Genomic DNA, 16780 nt, shown 5'->3' with positions numbered 1-16780 from the left:
TGAGAAGAAAACAATAGACCATGATAGAGATAATGGTAAAAGTGAACACATTTGGCTGTTACTAGCTTCATACTTTGTTAATATATTGAAATGTATCTATATACGCTGATGATGAGTGAGTCTTTCATTAACTCTGCATTGATGAAGAGTATGCAGGTTGATAAGGGACCGTTCGGTATTTATGGAATGGACCACCGGAGGAAAATAGGGGAGGGTCATGTCTTTTTATTCTTTGTTGCGGGGAGGGTCATCCAACATTTTTTAGTCCAGTGGGGGGGGGGTTACCCAACTGTTGTATGAATAGAAACAGCAAAATTTTAAAGTGGCTTGTTTGGTGCATATTTATCCATGTAGCTCTCAGTCTCTGCCCCCGCTACCAGATGGGTCTGACCCATGAGTTTGCTGGGGCGGCAGGGGCAGCACTGGTGGCTGAAATGGGTAATTACATTGTTTCAAAAATTAGTGGAATAATTACGCCTGGCATGATCAGATATTTTATAGATATCTTAGCTAAATAACACAACACAACTAAATGGCGGTAGGCAATACATCTGATTTCATATACTGCTTTAGTAAAAAAAATATTTCCTGGCTGACGATGCGAGCAGCAGGATGTAAAAATTTAAAATGAATGTTGCTAGTCTGGACATCTTACTGTGCCAAGGTTGCAATAAAGGTTTCCTAAATGCCACATTTGATGTGAGCTTACTAATTGATTGAGGGTTTTATGTAGATTTGGACTTACATTTATTTCACTTTGTTTAAACGGCAAAGAGGAGGAAGCCTAGTGACGAGTCCATAGCAACCAGTTTGTGTGTTGAATTTTACCCAGAGTGCTTTGCTGAATGGTCTCAATGTTTTATTATTTTATTTAATGTGAATACTAGTTTACTGGAGGAGTAACTTAGTATTTGAAGTAATGCAGTAATGCAGGAATTGTGCATTTAGTTTCCATGTTTATTGTGTTTCCACAACGTTAGTGAGTAAATCTACTGAAATGGCCACCACACCATAACAGAGGAGTGTGATGCGTCAGATTAGAATGCAGAGGTTTAATCATGTGTGTCATTGCCTTAAAAAACAATGGTAATCTGTATATCTTTGCAAAGTGCAAACCAGTGCAGAAGGTATTGCTAAATTGTTGGGGAGTGTCATGGAAAAATTACTGCTGGTGAGGGAAGGGTCAAGTCTATTTTGATTAAAGGTCCCAAAACTCCTTGGGTGGGCCCTGAAATAAATAACCAACAATCCCTAAATTACCTAACTAAATGAAGGCCTTTACTACGTTGTACTTGACTCACTCTCTTTAGCTCTCTTTAAGTCATAATACTATGTTTGAAAAAACAAAAGAAAAATTATCTTAGGCTACATATTTGTAGTAATGTTTTTAAATAAAAAAGCAGAAGAGCAGAGAGCACTTACTTGTAGCAATCATTGTTAAACTGATTGTAACTGCCCAGAGCTGTTAAACTCCCCTGACAAATCCCAAAAGAGAAAAGAACTTGTGCACCTGCATCCATCCAAACCTAACCAAATGCAAAAACATAAATATCATTCAACTTTTTACAGTAGGCTATTTGGACTTCCGGTGGGAGGCAATTAAGCGGGCAGCTTGTCTTATTTTGAATGTTCGACTTTATTACTTACGTGAGGGTCCACCAACCTTGTTGGATCAGGATACAGGTAGAAAGCTATGCCATCAATAGCTCCTGGTAAAGTGAGTCCACGAGCCAACAGAACCACCAGCATCAAATAGGGGAAAGTGGCTGTAAAGTAAACTACCTGTGACAACAACAGACAAATGCAGGTTTCAGCTTTTAATGTTGTTTTAAAATCACAACTGATTATTGGAATTTGACAAGAAGCTGCAACAGAACAGCTTCATAACAGGGATAAGTCACATAAAAAAAGAAGTGAATATAAATGGGGACCTTTGTGAAATATGTTTTCCTAAATGTGCAGCTGACACAATATGACATATGCCTAAAATCTCTACCTGTTATACTTTAGCTGTCTGTTCAAAGGAGGACACCAAACCAACAGAAATCCTGGATTTATATTGATATATAAACTATATAATAAGTCTGTACAGTTTGCCATTTTTTTTTTTAAGATAAATTTTTTTATTGTTTTATTGTTTTATTTTAAACACACAGAACAGACAAACATAATTGAACAAGAACAACAACCCTCTCCCACCCCCCACCCTCTGCGGTCTTGAGGAAAGAAAAACAAACAAATAAACAAATAAACAAATAAACAAATAAACAAAAAAACAAAATCAGAAATCACACCTTGCCTAGTCGCTTTCCTTGTAGTTTTGTAGTTTTGTAGAGCTTGTAGTTTTTCCATAGGTCTATAGTCGATGACTTGGCTTTGTTAATGCTTGCTGTAGAGAGCTCAAGCATAACTATGTCCAGAAAATACGCCAACCACTGTTTTATACAAAGCGAGTGGGGGGGGAGCCAGTGCTGAGCTATAACTTTCTTGATCCAGCTAGCCAAATTACAGTTTGCCATTATTGAGATTTTTCCTTTCACAGCAAAAAACGTACTCAAAGTCGCAAAAACATGTTTTTACTCTCGCTTGAGGTGGTTTTTGCCTTTTTCAAAAAAGAGTTAATGCAACATCAGGGGCCTATCAAACAAGCTAAATTCCTGGACTATTTAAGAAGGAAGAACATAGACATGGCGCTCATACAAGAGGCACATTTACATAAAAGAGATGTAAATCGTCTTCTGCCTCATCTAGTAACAACACCAAAACCAAGGGCTCCATCGTGTTGCTGTCATGGAAATGCACCCTCACCATAGACAAAAGGACTTATCAGGCAGAAAATCTTATATATGTACCACGATAAGGAGTAGGAAAATAACCTTTGTTTTCGTATATGCACTTTCTACATATGATGAAAGCTTTTTCCCACGCCTAACCAATGAACTGCTCTCTCTCAACGAATATTCACTAATTATAGGGGGAGACATGACTGCAGTACTAGATTTAAATCAGGATAGATCAGGGGGTCAATCACACCAAAGCCCAGAAACATATATCCGACATGTTCAAAGCAGTTGTGGAATCCCACTATCTTACAGATATATGGAGAATGCACAATCCTACTAGCAAGAACTACACCTTCTTTTCCACACATCACCTACCCCACTCCCGCATTGATTATTTTTTGGGCTCCAGTGAACTTAAGGCAATGTTCCACATGATAGCAATAGAATCAGAAATTCTGTCTGACCACAATGCGCTGGTAACTACTTTCCGTTGTGATGTTAGGAGAAAGATCTAGGAGATGGCAATTTAATAATTCCCTTCTCCAGAACACAGCTTTTGATGCATAATTTAGAACCAAACTGGCTGAATTATCAATTAATACAGACTCAGTTCCTGATACCGCATATACATGGCAAGCAACTAAAGGGTTTATTAGGGATTTCACATCCTCCTTCGCAGTCAACTTGAAGAGGAAAAGAGAGGCAAGGATAGCGGAGTTGGAAGAACGCTGTAAATTGTTAGAGCAATCTCTTAAGACTTGTTTTTCTAAATCTACACATACTCTTCTAGTCACAAATCGAGCAGAGCTAAATAATTTGGTAAGAAGGAGAGCTAAGTTCATAATGCACCGAGTGAGGCAAAATTACTATTTTAACGGCTGTAAACCAAGCAAATTGCTTGCTCTGAAATTAAAACAAAGTCAATCCAGAGCTACTATCAACAGCATCCGCACAAACCGAGGTATCTCAACAAATCCTTAAGATATCAGCACCACTTTTCAATAATTTTACTCCAAGTTGTATGAGTCCTCCTGCAACTCAGATCCAACACAATGCCAGGAGTCCTTAAAAGAGCTAAATCTGCCTCTTCTTGACCCAGAGGAGGCAGAAGAACTGGGTCGACCTATAACTTTAGAGGAACTTAAATCTGAATTAAAAACAGTTCAAAAAGGGAAAACACCAGGGTTGGATGGAATTCCATCAGAGCTTCTTCTACAGTATTTTGACATATTAGGTCCTACCATTTTACAAGCTTTAACTTCAGCCATAGAGAAGGGTACTTTCCACCAACAAACCAACACCGCGCTGATCTCTGTTATGCCAAAAAAAGGGCAAAGATCCTACAGATTGTTCAAATTATCATCATCATCATCATCGGGACTGATATTAAGCTTTATTCCAAAGTCCTGGCTCTCTGCTTAGAGCGTTTTATTGAAAAGCTAGTCCACCCCGACCAATCAGGTTTTATACCCAAGCATCATGCTGCAGACAATGTATGCAGATTATTTCATGTAATAGAAGAAGTCAAAACCCTTCCATCAATGGCAGCAGTTTTATCAGTGGACGCGGAAAAGGCTTTTGACCGCCTAGAGTGGAACTACTTGTGGCAAGTAATGGAGAGGCATGGTTTGGGGGCCAAGTTCATTGACGTGGTACGTACTTTATATGCAAATCCCATGGCCATAGTCTCAACCAATGGCTTGCACTCTCAGCCATTTGCCATTGAACTGGGCTCGCGACAGGGATGCCCGCGCTCCCCCATACTGTTTGCAATCTCTCTTGAACCGTTAGCCCAAGCCATAAGGCATAATGTAATGTCCAGATTAAATCCAATAGCAGCTCAATATCATTATTTGCGGACAATATTTTGTTGTACATTTCTGATCTTGAGGACTCTATTCCAAAAATTCTTAAGATTTTCAACAAATTTGGCTCAATCTCCGGCTTTAAATTAACTGGAATAAATCTAATCTTTTTTTATTGAATAACAGGCATGTGGCTTCAGCCAGTAGTGTTACAATACCAACCCAAAGCAAAATTACATATTTGGGCATCACCATACACGCATCCCTACAGCGAGTTATCGACAACTATTAAACTATATTAAGTAGCATTCAGGGATCTGGCCAATTGGTCTGCGATGCCGGCATCATTACGATCCCGGATTGCTGTTGTTAAAATGAACATAGTTCCTCGTGTGAATTTCTTAAGTACAATGATCCCCTTACCCCCACCGATACATTTCTGGAGGAAACATGATACCTTAATTCAGCAGTATATTTGGAATAATAAACAACCTAGGCTAAAATACTCTACCCTGCAATGTACCACAAACACGGGAGGCCTGGCCCTCCCAAACCTTAAAGTGTATCACAGAGCCTTTCAGCTATGGGCCCTCAGAGTGTGGATGGACCCCTCATCTACAGTCCCATGGAGAGAAATAGAGCAAAACCTCACTGGAAGTCTAAGACTGCAAAACCTTGCTTTTACAGGTGTGTGTCTAAAAAAGTGTATGCTAGCCTATGACCCTATTATCACCAACACATTGACCAACTTTAAACAGGTCGAGGAGCAACTACGCTACTCCAATAAGTGGCATTTGGCACAACATGCACTTAATGTCTGGTAATAAACCTTTTGTTTATAACCAGTGGAGCGACAGAGGTATTTATACTCTAGACCAGCTATTCAATGATGAAGGTATGTTAAGTATTGAAGACCTGAGAGCTAGCTTTGAGGTCCCTAGGACATCCTTCTTCCTTTATCTTCGCTTAAGATCGGCCCTTAAATGTTATGGAGTACCATGGGGAATAGTCTTGCACCCAATCATTAAATGGCTTGTTGATTCTCCGGTGACAGGATTAGTGTCTGGGATTTATGCTAAAGGGAGACAGTTTGGGACAACATTTCCCACTGTTCCAAGAACCCAAATCACCAGCAGATCCACTTCAACATATGCCACATATTGGACTCCTCAGAAGAGATACGTCTCTAAAGCCATTCCTACTCCCTATTGCAAGTTCTGCCAACCTGAACAAACTGGAACTTTCCTGCACATGGTCTGGAAGTGTAAACAGGTGCATGAGTTTTGGAATAAAACAACATCAATAATATCTGATGTGATAGGATGTCGAATTCCGTTTTTATTTTATTGTTTTGATTGTTTTGTTACTTAATGACGACTCTAAATTACATCTGCTTGCAGCAGCACAGGTATTGGTCCTAATGACCTCAGCATCACAAGAATTGTGACTAGGCAAGGTGTGATTTCTGTTTTTGTTTTTGTTTATTAGTTTGTTTTTGTTTTCCTCAAGACTGCAGAGGGTGGGGGGTGGGAGAGGGTTTTTGTTTTTGTTCAATTGTATTTGTATGTTCTGCATGTTCTAAATATAAAAAAACACAATAAAAAATGTATATAAAAAAAAAAGAGTTAATGGCCCTGCACACCGCGTATATATATACGTCTCGCTGACACCAAATGTCTCTGCTACAACCCTGTATTCTGCACAGGTGGCCAACTTATACAATGCTACCTCTCTCCATTTAGCCAAAGAACTTAGAACTTAGAACTTAGAATTTAGCAAGCCAGTTTGTAATCTACCACCATGCGCAACGTCACTACGCTTTGCGTAGTCTAGTTTCTTTGCTCTAAACCAGTTGATGGAAATGCTTCTAATTCACATTTTCTTTTTAGCAACATTTTAAAAGTTTGCTTAAAATTCACTTTAAGTTTGACTCGCGATTAGTCGAGTGGGTCTTTGATACCGCGGCTCCACCGCCCGATCGCTACTGCACAGACTTTTGCTCCAAAATTAAAAGATAGCAGCACCCGAATCCGGGATATTTTGGCCTGGCTTTTTGTACAGTGAGCGGAAGTGGAGATGTGACATCCATATATAAATACAGTCTGTGATGTTGCTGCGACAGTTGACAAGTCAGAACAGAAAATCAATGGGCCTCATGCAAAGACCATTAATACAAACCCAAATTTGTTATGGTGCGTATAAATGATTTAAAGGAACACGCCAACTTATTGGGAATTTAGCTTATTCACCATAACCCCCAGAGTTAGACAAGGCCATACATACCTTTCTCATCTCCGTGCGTGCTGTAACGCTGTTCGACGGCTCCAGCGGCATCAGGTCAGCACAGAACATGCAGGTGAATGGTTCCAGTAATCCTACTGCTCCGAATAAGTGACAAAATAACCCCAACATGTTCCTATTTACATGTTTACATGATTTGTAGAGTCACAGCGTGTACAAAAAACAACGTAACATGAGACACAGCCGTCTTCTAACTGTAAACAAACCGGGAACTATATTCTCCGACGGAAGAATATAGTACTTGGGCGGAGTGATATGCTCGCAGCAAGCCTGTCTGAGAATATAGTTCCCAGTTTGTTTGCTGTTAGAAGATGGCTGTGTCTCATGTTGGCGTTATTTTGTCACTTTTGTCACAATTCGGAGCAGTAGGCTAGTTGGAACCAGTTACCTGCAGGATCTGTGCTAGGCTAAGCTAATGCTGGAGCTGTCAGACAGCATTGCAGCACGCACGGAGATGAGAAGGGTATGTATCGACTTGTCTAACTCTGGGGGTTACGGTGAATAAGCTAAATTCCCAATAAGTCGGCGTGTTCCTTTAAGAAAATATGTGACATTCACCATTTTTTTTATTTTTCGTACGAAAATTCATGAACTAACTTAAAATGTAACTATAATAAAACCTCCTAAAATTAGAATTACCGCCTTGCAGTTGTATACAACCACCAATCAGTCAAGAAGGGTTTATCTCTTATTTTACATCTCTTTATATACAGTTTTATACATCCATGGTCTAGCTGTAGAGCTCCAGGCTCGGACCCATCTCAATTGGAATTTATTTTTGCCAAAAATTCTGCCATCCTACACTGGTTACAGAAAATGAGCCAAACAAAGTTATCCCTCATCTGGCGATAGCAATCTGCTATCCTATGCTGTGACAAGTGTGACAAGAGTGTGTGGATGAAGGATTAAGTCTAAATATTACTAATTTTGTGGCTATTTAGTTAGTTAGCTAGATAGCCTACTCATTCCCACCATTCCACCCTGCTTTAATGCTACTATGGTTAGAAAAAAATGAGCCGAACAGCAGGCTACGGCAGCACTAACGGCATTAATAGTTTAAAGGTGCCTGCCACGTATTTCATTACTTTGTGGTAATGTCTGAAGTTCTACCATGGACTCTGTAACATTTTCTGTGGAAAAAATGCCTTGGTTACCTTGTTTCAAGCCATTCTAGCGTGGTATAGAAAACCTACAGCAAGACTCAGCTCAATTTCTGCCAGTTCTAATTAATATTCAACAAGCTAAGCTGTTTGAATCTGATTGGCTAACAGCTAGCCAATGAAAGCCTGGCTGTCAGAATCCTTTACCCAGCCCAACTGGGCAAGCTAATTAATAGTAATGAGCTCAGGCAATATGATATCAGACTGACCAGCTTTTGTAATTGGCCTGATTTCTCTGCTTATTTCTTTTCAGTGGCTAGAGTTGACAAAGGAGGTAGCAGTTCATTTTCACATTCACAACAAAACACAAACACATATGGACCTAACCTATTTCAAAAAATGCAAGTAAAAATGGTTTTGTATGGCAGGGCACCTTAAATATTTTGCTGATCCCATGCAGTCTGGGCAGTCCAATATCTGGGGGTTTGTGCCTTGCTGCATCATCAATTCCAGCGTCTTTAGTTTTAATTCAATTTTAATGTTATTGATTGAGAGACCCCTTGCAGTTATTTTCCACTATGGAACCTGGGGATGGAGATGGGTACCAGTGCCAGAAGTGGGCCCGATCCTGAAAGCCTCTGAATCACAACCTAATGATATAACAGCACTCCCTCTTGTGATATTTCTCAAATAAAAGGAACACACAAAATCCAATGTAATCTTCTAAAGAAAGACGTGTACCTTTCCTGTGGATCTCACTCCTTTCCAAACACAGAAGTAGCACAGGATCCATGCCAGTAAGAGACACAATACCAACTCCCACCTCAGGCTACCAATCTCCTCAATTCCTTGAGATATACCCAGCACTCGTCTCCTGAAAAGAAACACATAACATGTCAAAAACAGGGGCAGTAAAACAGTTTTGGAGCCAAAAACACTGAGAAATGTGTTCAAGACTAATAATAATATTCCTAAAATAATAAAGAAGGTTATTATGATAGTGAAGAATGATCACACAAATTAGCAAATACCTTTGGCCTTGCAGAAGTAGAATTTAATTTCCAGGTGGAAATTAGTAATATTAAAGATATTTATGGCAACACTTGAAAACAATCATGCAACTTAAGATAAGATAAGATAAGATAAACTTTATTGTCCCGGAAAGGAAATTTGTCTTGGGCAAAGAGAAGCGCTGGCAACAGCTGCATACACACACATACCCCAGACATTAAGAGACAGTAAGTACATAACAATATATAACAAGACAACAATGTGTGAATGTCTAGGATGAGAAAAGAATAAATAAGATCAATCAATACGGGATATTCCCAAACAAGGGAATCAAAACTAATTAATTAACATTAGTGATGCCCTGCACACATATCAGCCCTGTACAACCACATAAAAATGTGTTTAAAGTTATATTATATTTGTATCTGGTTTGTGTATGAATTCATGTTCAGCTGTGACATGGAAGGAAGATTGATGGGTGTTTGTTTTTTTGTATCTGTGTAGCTGGCCAGCAAGTGTAGAGTTTTGGTCTTTTCTCAAACAGTACTTGACTAAAGTCAACCTCATTTATCATGGCCAAATGGTTTGGGAAAAGGAGCTCCTCCTGTATGAACTCAAAAAACTGTCCCTGTGGTGTATTTACTGTCAAATGGCAGTTGTTTTTATCGCCTAACCCTACATTCACAGTGTACTGAATGTTCTGCGTGTTATCTATTGAGAAAGGTTGTCCATGATTTAGCAAAAGCAATGTGAGACACACCCTGTTTTTATGTCTTTGCTGCCAAATGTATTTGTATGTAACTGACAAATTCTGTGTAGATTCAAAATTCTGGCTGTATCAGTTGCTTCATATAATATAGTGAAGTTTGGAAATTTGTACAAGTAGATTTAAAAAAAAGAAAACGCCTAACATTTATACCTAAATAAATGAATGTCTGTTCAAAATTTCTTTGAGTTACAGTTTTCATAAGTGTGTGACTGATGGCAGCACTAGAGGGATTGTTTTAAATGTGCAAACAGGTAGCCTACTGAGAAATAATGAGCAATTATGGGCTAAGCTAACATGCAGTTCACCAGTGACTAGCGTTTGTATTATGTGACCCATTGGTTCTACAGGCTGCTATTAGACCCTCTTTACAGAAAGAGGAACAACAAAGACAAACACACAAACACGACAGGGTGCCAATGCACCTTTAGTGTTTAGCCTCCTAAAAATGTGACATCCGCTGTAAAAGAAGGCTGGTGTGAATTACACTTACTCCCAGAATTCTGTTGCAGGCGTTGTTGCGTTTGCTGTCCAACTGGATGACGCATTTGTTTTATCAAATTCAACACAAGACTCTGAGAAAAAAAAACAGAAGATGTTTTAATCTGTCATAGTGTAGATAAATATTTTAAAACAAACAAAACAACAGATAAACTTTAAACTCAACAAATAAAAAATAATCCTCAAACATTTTTTTGTAATTTGAGATGTAAAGGACCCTCTGCTGTGGCAAGAAGAAATTTCATAAAACCCACATGCACAGTTTTCATGAAGATTCTGACGTTCACTAATGTTTTCTTATTTGAGATTTCCTACATTACATTAATATTTCTTAAAAACTATTTTCATTATTAAACAAAGCATTGTGGTCTTTTAAGATATGTAAACACTACGCAACAATTCACATTCATTATGTTAATTGGGAACCATGCCATCCAATAATAACTGATTGATCACGCTATTTATAGCTCCAAATTCGGCCTATTTCTGCACCCAAGGCCTACTCGCACAATTGCATATTTACTGCTGCTCCAAGATGATGCTGATTTTGCCCTGAGGAGGGAACGCATCTTCCAGGACCATGTAGATTTATTTGCAGAGAGTGAAACGCTACTAAATATGACAGCTTGTTTGGCATTCACTTCCTGCACAAGTTCCTCCACTTCAGAACTATTGAAGGTTCCTTAGAGAAGTGTCCGGTGTCCGGTGCTCTACCCTCTTTTGGCTCGTTTGGGCATTCTTGACTTAATTCTCTCAACCATTCTTTCAATTTCTGTGTGTGCACGCGGCCCTGGAGGCTCGTGCCCTTTTATGTGGATTGGCAGGGCGTTTACCTATGCTAATTAGAATCAACTGGCATACCTTTTAGATTTACAAAGACAATGGGATTCATTATTATAAGAACACAGGTGTGAACAATTCTGCAGTTTAAGGACATGTCATGAATCGAACGTAGACTTTTCTCGGTCAAATTTCTTGTGTGTACACATACTTGGCCAATAAAGGTGATTCTGATTCTGATCTAACTGTACCTTTTGTGAGCTACAAGGCTGCTGTGAAAACAACCACTTGATCAGTCAGTTAATCAATCAGTCAATCAAATAATCAATCAATCAAGAATGCATGCAATTTTTTATTCTGGTATTTACATTCAAATTGAAGCTTGTGGGTGTTTCTCTATAGCTGCTGTTATGAAGATAGAGGCAAAAAAAATTTGATGAGGAACGCATAGACACAGTTCATATCTGTATCTGCATGACTACCTGTGTTCCAGGACTTCCTGCAGCTGGCCCATGGGACCTCAGCACTGAAGGAGGAGAAGAGGTAGAAGAAGGCCCATGCCTGGATGACGATGTACGACACGGCAGCATATGCAATCACGACCTGGGTAGCGTAACCAATCCCTGAGGAGACAGACAAGGTGTGGTGAAATAATACATCATACACAGTACTGTAGCATATATAACATCTGTATTCCTAAAAAAAGTATTGATATTGTAGTTCTGTCTGGGTATGTTGGTTGGTAATTTGACCAATCAATTCACAATATTGTTGGACCATGTCCTGCTCAGAGAGTGGCATGGATCCTAAGCTGATTGGAGGTGATGAATTTCTTCCCAATCTGCAGGCTGGCAGAACTGCCACGATCAGAGTGAATTGACCAGTGACCTGTCTGTCTGTGATCTTGTTAATGCGTGGCAAAGACACTTCCAAAAAAAAAAAAAAGAGTGAGAGCTGCATCACAGAGGCAAATGCCGCCAATCTGTCTTCAGTCATCCAGATCGATTTGTTTTTCTGTTTTCTGCATGTTAAATGACAAGTCTGGTGATATTTTATATTTTTCTTGTTGTCAACAAATTCCATTAAAAGATCAAATCCAGCAATGAAGTGAGACTACTAAAAAGTGGTTCTTGATCTTATTCCTCTGTGCCATAAACCTCCATTGTTGTCCAAAAACTATTAAAAACACATCAATTAGCCACACTGTTGCTCTGGGCGACATTTCATTTATTTGGATAAACATGGGTGAGCCCCAAATGTGTATTGATATGCATCTGAAAAAAGCCCCCAAGAAATGCATTATTTTTTACACATTTGCTAAATATGGAAGTGCCCAGCTGTTTTAGGAAATTATTGAGCCTTTTTGGAAAATGTAATTATATATTTGTGACCTGCTTTTAATGATTTAAGCGCCATGGACAGAGTAGTGTAATCTGGTATTAAAACATTGTGGTATTACAATATAAGCTGTATAACTTTTAAAGTTTATGAGAAAGTTAGCTTCTACATTGTAAATAGTGGAGATGTCTCTCTGTGCTCTCTTATGTGAGTGCGCTGCCAGTTTCAAGGTCACAATATGTGTGTGTTCTCTCATGTGTGTGTAGTCCTGTGTTTATATTCTTGTAGTGGTGGAGAGGCCACAGTGAGTGAGGCAGTGTGAGGCTCAGGCATGGTGTCTACTTCTACATGGGTAGACCCTACTACTAGGAGGTGCAGGTGGGCGATGAGGTAATGCAGAAAGTTGCAGATTCAGTTATACTGTATGAGCCGTTGGTGTCAACCAAAGTGACAGAAGGCTATATACATAAAAATAGAATGAGAACAGACCAGGCATTCCCATTCAAATCAACAAAGCAGGATGGTCAGAGCGGTGGCCATTTCTTTGTGTACCATTGCCATTGCAAAGGTTTTGTGACAAACAAGCAGTGGAGTAGTACGAAGCATGGAGAGGCGTCCATTGCCTTGCTGCTAAAGAAGAATTGAGGCTTGCTGGATTTATTGCTTTATATAATTTGCTCCACTAATGTGTGAGCTAACAATCATCCTTTTTGTCTTGAACTAGTGAAATGACCACGGCAAACGATTCAATGTCCCTTCTACTACATTCCATTTCTATGGCTGTAGAGCTAGTCCACAGATTATATACAGTACATTACCAGACTAGATCTACAGCATTTTGTTCCCTTGGTTGATACCAGTGCTCAAGAATAGTTATATAAGCTGTCAATAAGTCTCTCACTACACTCTGACTTTCCCACTGTTGTGTGGTAAAGGGTCCGACACCTTCGGCCAGGTTCGGCCATCATTCCTGAGCAAGGAGACAGAATGTTCATAACAAAATGTTATGCATTCATCAATCACCTTGTCACGTAAGTCCAATTTGGTGTGAGTTATTGGTATCCGACCATCAGGGGAAAATTAACACCAATACCTGTTAGAATGGGTGTGAATTTGATTTGATTTGAACACTTTGCTATATGTCCAGTATATCTTTATATAGATAAATGCACATTTTTGGGAGTGCTCCAGAGTCTGTACTCTTCTTTGGGGCACATAAGATCAGATATATAACCACGTGGGGAGTGCCATTCAGGTTGTGAAACAGGGTCTTTAAAGACACACAGGCGTTCTTTATCTGTACAATGGACAAGAGACCTTTTTCACAACCGACAATTTGACGTGTCATAGTAGGAAAAGCTCAGGTGAAATTTATTACATTAACAATGGCTCAGTTCCATTAAGTGTCCCAGAAAACAATTCCAATGAGCCAGCATGCACAATACCAGGACCGTTAGTGTATGCAGCTATCATTAGTTATAAAATATACCTATGCTTTTCCTACTATGACAAGTCAGTCTGCCTCATATTCAATATGTTCCAGGGCTTAAGACATATAGCTGTATTTCTTCTGTTGAGTCAGTTTAATACGTCTCTCCTGAAGACACTCAGGCTTCATTTACATTGCTATGTTTTACCTTCAAATTATAAAATGTGGGTTCTTTATTCCAAGCTTTTAGAAAATTAGAAAAGTGTCATACTGTTAATAATTTGAGAAATAAATTATCATACTTATAGATACCGGTATTTACATATTTATGTTTGTGTCACAAATGTTTTGAATTAGCTAAATTAATAACTGCTTTTATGTATCTTTAAAAGTTAAGATATATCCATCTGTAAATTACATCAGATGTTATGTACTGTACATGTGCGTTCAGCATTTGCATGTACACATTGGAGAAAAGGGAAGGAAAAGTTTAGCCCTGTGGCACTTTTCCTTTAATAATTTATTTTTTATACATAATACACAAATGTAATTGTGCAATTTGTAAGAACAAAGGGATATCGCTACACACTAGGTGCTACTGGTACACTAGTGATGCAAATCTATGTAACACACTGACCTTCAAACAAGGGGCAGAAGTGCCTCCAGCACGTGATACATCCTTGAGATGTGAACTGTCCCATTGCCGTCTCCAGAAGAAACATTGGGATACCACAAGAGAGCAGAAACAAGACGTACGGAACCAGAAATGCACCTGAGAGAAACATGACAAACATATTAAAATATTGTTTCCTCTGTAAATATAATAAAGAGCCACATCACATCATTCCTGTTTGTTTTTAAGCACTGAGCATTTGAAATCTAGTGAAAAGGGCTGTAAACACAATTAAGAAATATAGTTTTTACATTTATATTATACTTTGATTAAGTGCAGGAATCCTGCTTACCTCCCCCATTTTTGTAGCATAAATAGGGGAACCTCCAGAGGTTTCCCAGTCCAACCAGGGTTCCAGCTACAGCCAGCAGAAATTCCACCTTGTTCGCCCACTGACCTCGATCCAACAGCTGAGTCTTCTTCACCAGACACTCATTCTGACTGGGCATCTCAAGGCTGTGTCTTTCAATTGACTCTCTTGACATGTTATGAACAGTAGCAGATTAGTTACAAATACAATGAAGTCAGAATTGAAATGTGTTTTTGCCTCCTCCACATAGGACAATAACTGTGAGACAAAACTACTCAACTGATTGTTTGGCAATGCTCATAGGCTTTGTTTATTTGTTGAATTTAAGATTTCAGGATTATCAGGAATGGAACGTTTTCACCAGCAAGTGTTTATCAGAAAACTCCATTTATTGGAGCACATTTAAGAATTAAAGTGTTTATTTAAGTGCATTTAGCAGCCCAGTGTAAAACAAAAACTCAGTGAGGTACTTACCCCTCCATCACAAAGCCCACTCCCTCATAAGAGCTTACAGCAACAGCAAACTGATCAGTATTCCTCTCAGCTGGGTTCACCGCAGGATCTCTATAACATGTCACGAGGAGACCTAGAGTGAGAAACATCTGACAAGGTTCCAAGGTATACCACTTTCCTGCTGTATTTGTCCACTGAGGCAGGGGCAGTATGAGTCATTGAGATTAGCACAGTTGCTTGCAACTAAACCAAATCAGCTGAGCTGTCTCTGTTGTGTCAGAAGCTGCACACAGCCTGCAGTTATCTGCCAAATGGGAATTTGCAGCTTTAGGGCATAATTAATTCATATACTAACGGAAGAGGATTAGGGCCACATTTGAAAAATGTATTTGAGTTCTGAGTTTAAAGTCAGAATTCTGAGAAAAAAAGTCAGAATTCTGACTTTTCTCTTAATACATCCATGACTATAATACAAAAACTATAAAACAGACGATCCCATTGAAGTCAATGCAATTTGACGTGTGTTAGGATCATAATTTAGACAAATGTGTATGGATTTACTTGTTTTTAAACGTCTAATGTTTATTTTGTGACCTTGCCTGAACCTGAGCGTTCACGATACCTTAATAAATTAAGTTTGATCTCCGTCATGTCCCGTATCATTGGATCAATGACCCAACACGATGGCATACTGCTTATGTGGAAATACATATCTAATTAAATCATTATTGTTAGACTGAGTGTCGTCTGTAATCAATCAACCTGTTATTAATGACCAACTGTTCGATGTATAGGCTGACATTTAGTTGGAGACGACAGTCTGATCCTGCTATAACTCTTAGCAGCCTCCCTCTTAAGCTAACGTTAGCTATCCATCAGTAGAAACTGTCACCAGCATCATTTACCACACTGACTGAGAATATTCACGTATCTCATGAGCCTCATATATCAGTGTGAATTTCTCGATTAACCCGCTACACAACAGCTTTTTTTAAAACGGTTTGTTTAAAGTTAAAGTTGGGAGCAATGTTAAACTTCCACTGTTGTTTTCGCTGTTGTTGTCCATGGGGAACACGTGATTGTTATCCCCCAGAAAGGGGCGTGGTGATGAGACCTTCCCTTGGATAATATCTCAGAATTCTATCTTTAATCTCAGAATTCAGACTTTTCTTTAAAGTCTAAAAAAATAATTCTGACTTTAAAGCTTTAGTGCGTAACTTATTTATAATAATGAACATCCATTACATTCAAGCCATTGCCAAATGAGTTGACACAAAGCTAATTAAAGACGCAGTAGGTAAGACTTATAAAACTAACTTTCTGTCATATTTGCTGAAATTTACCCTATGTTTGAGTAGAACTACATCGGGCAGGTAATTTAAAAAAAAAATCCAGATCCTCTGGCACCACCTACAGCCTGTAGTGTGATTTGCAAAAATCCACAGCTCCCTGTTCAGATCCTCTAATCAGGGCCAGGGGGGTTGTCTAACTGCGTGTCAATCACTGCTCATGCACATGCATTCATTCTCC

The 16780-nt window shown here is 39.0% G+C and overlaps 1 protein-coding gene across 3 annotated transcripts in view; it reads right to left on the bottom strand.

Moving 5' to 3' along the window:
- Positions 1-16296, bottom strand: part of LOC114553601 (sodium- and chloride-dependent GABA transporter 2) — a 34715-nt gene extending 18419 nt beyond the window's left edge. Inside the window, exons 1-9 of one of the 3 annotated variants that reach the window (XM_028574846.1) lie at positions 15873-16296; positions 15272-15383; positions 14780-14964; positions 14452-14586; positions 11530-11670; positions 10260-10341; positions 8731-8863; positions 1648-1782; positions 1423-1526 (exon numbers count right to left, since the gene is read on the bottom strand). In XM_028574846.1, the coding sequence (XP_028430647.1) occupies positions 1423-1526; positions 1648-1782; positions 8731-8863; positions 10260-10341; positions 11530-11670; positions 14452-14586; positions 14780-14964; positions 15272-15279 (923 nt within the window). In that variant the 5' untranslated portion in view covers positions 15280-15383; positions 15873-16296. Of the gene's footprint in view, positions 1-1422; positions 1527-1647; positions 1783-8730; positions 8864-10259; positions 10342-11529; positions 11671-14451; positions 14587-14779; positions 14965-15271; positions 15432-15872 lie in introns of those variants that run through there. The other 2 variants (XM_028574845.1, XM_028574847.1) reach the window with 2 other exon arrangements.
- Positions 16297-16780: the final 484 nt, after the last annotated feature.

This window comes from Perca flavescens, chromosome 4 (assembly GCF_004354835.1).
Source record: "Perca flavescens isolate YP-PL-M2 chromosome 4, PFLA_1.0, whole genome shotgun sequence".
Lineage (NCBI taxonomy): Eukaryota > Metazoa > Chordata > Actinopteri > Perciformes > Percidae > Perca > Perca flavescens.
This window is presented reverse-complemented; position numbering and strand designations above follow the sequence as displayed.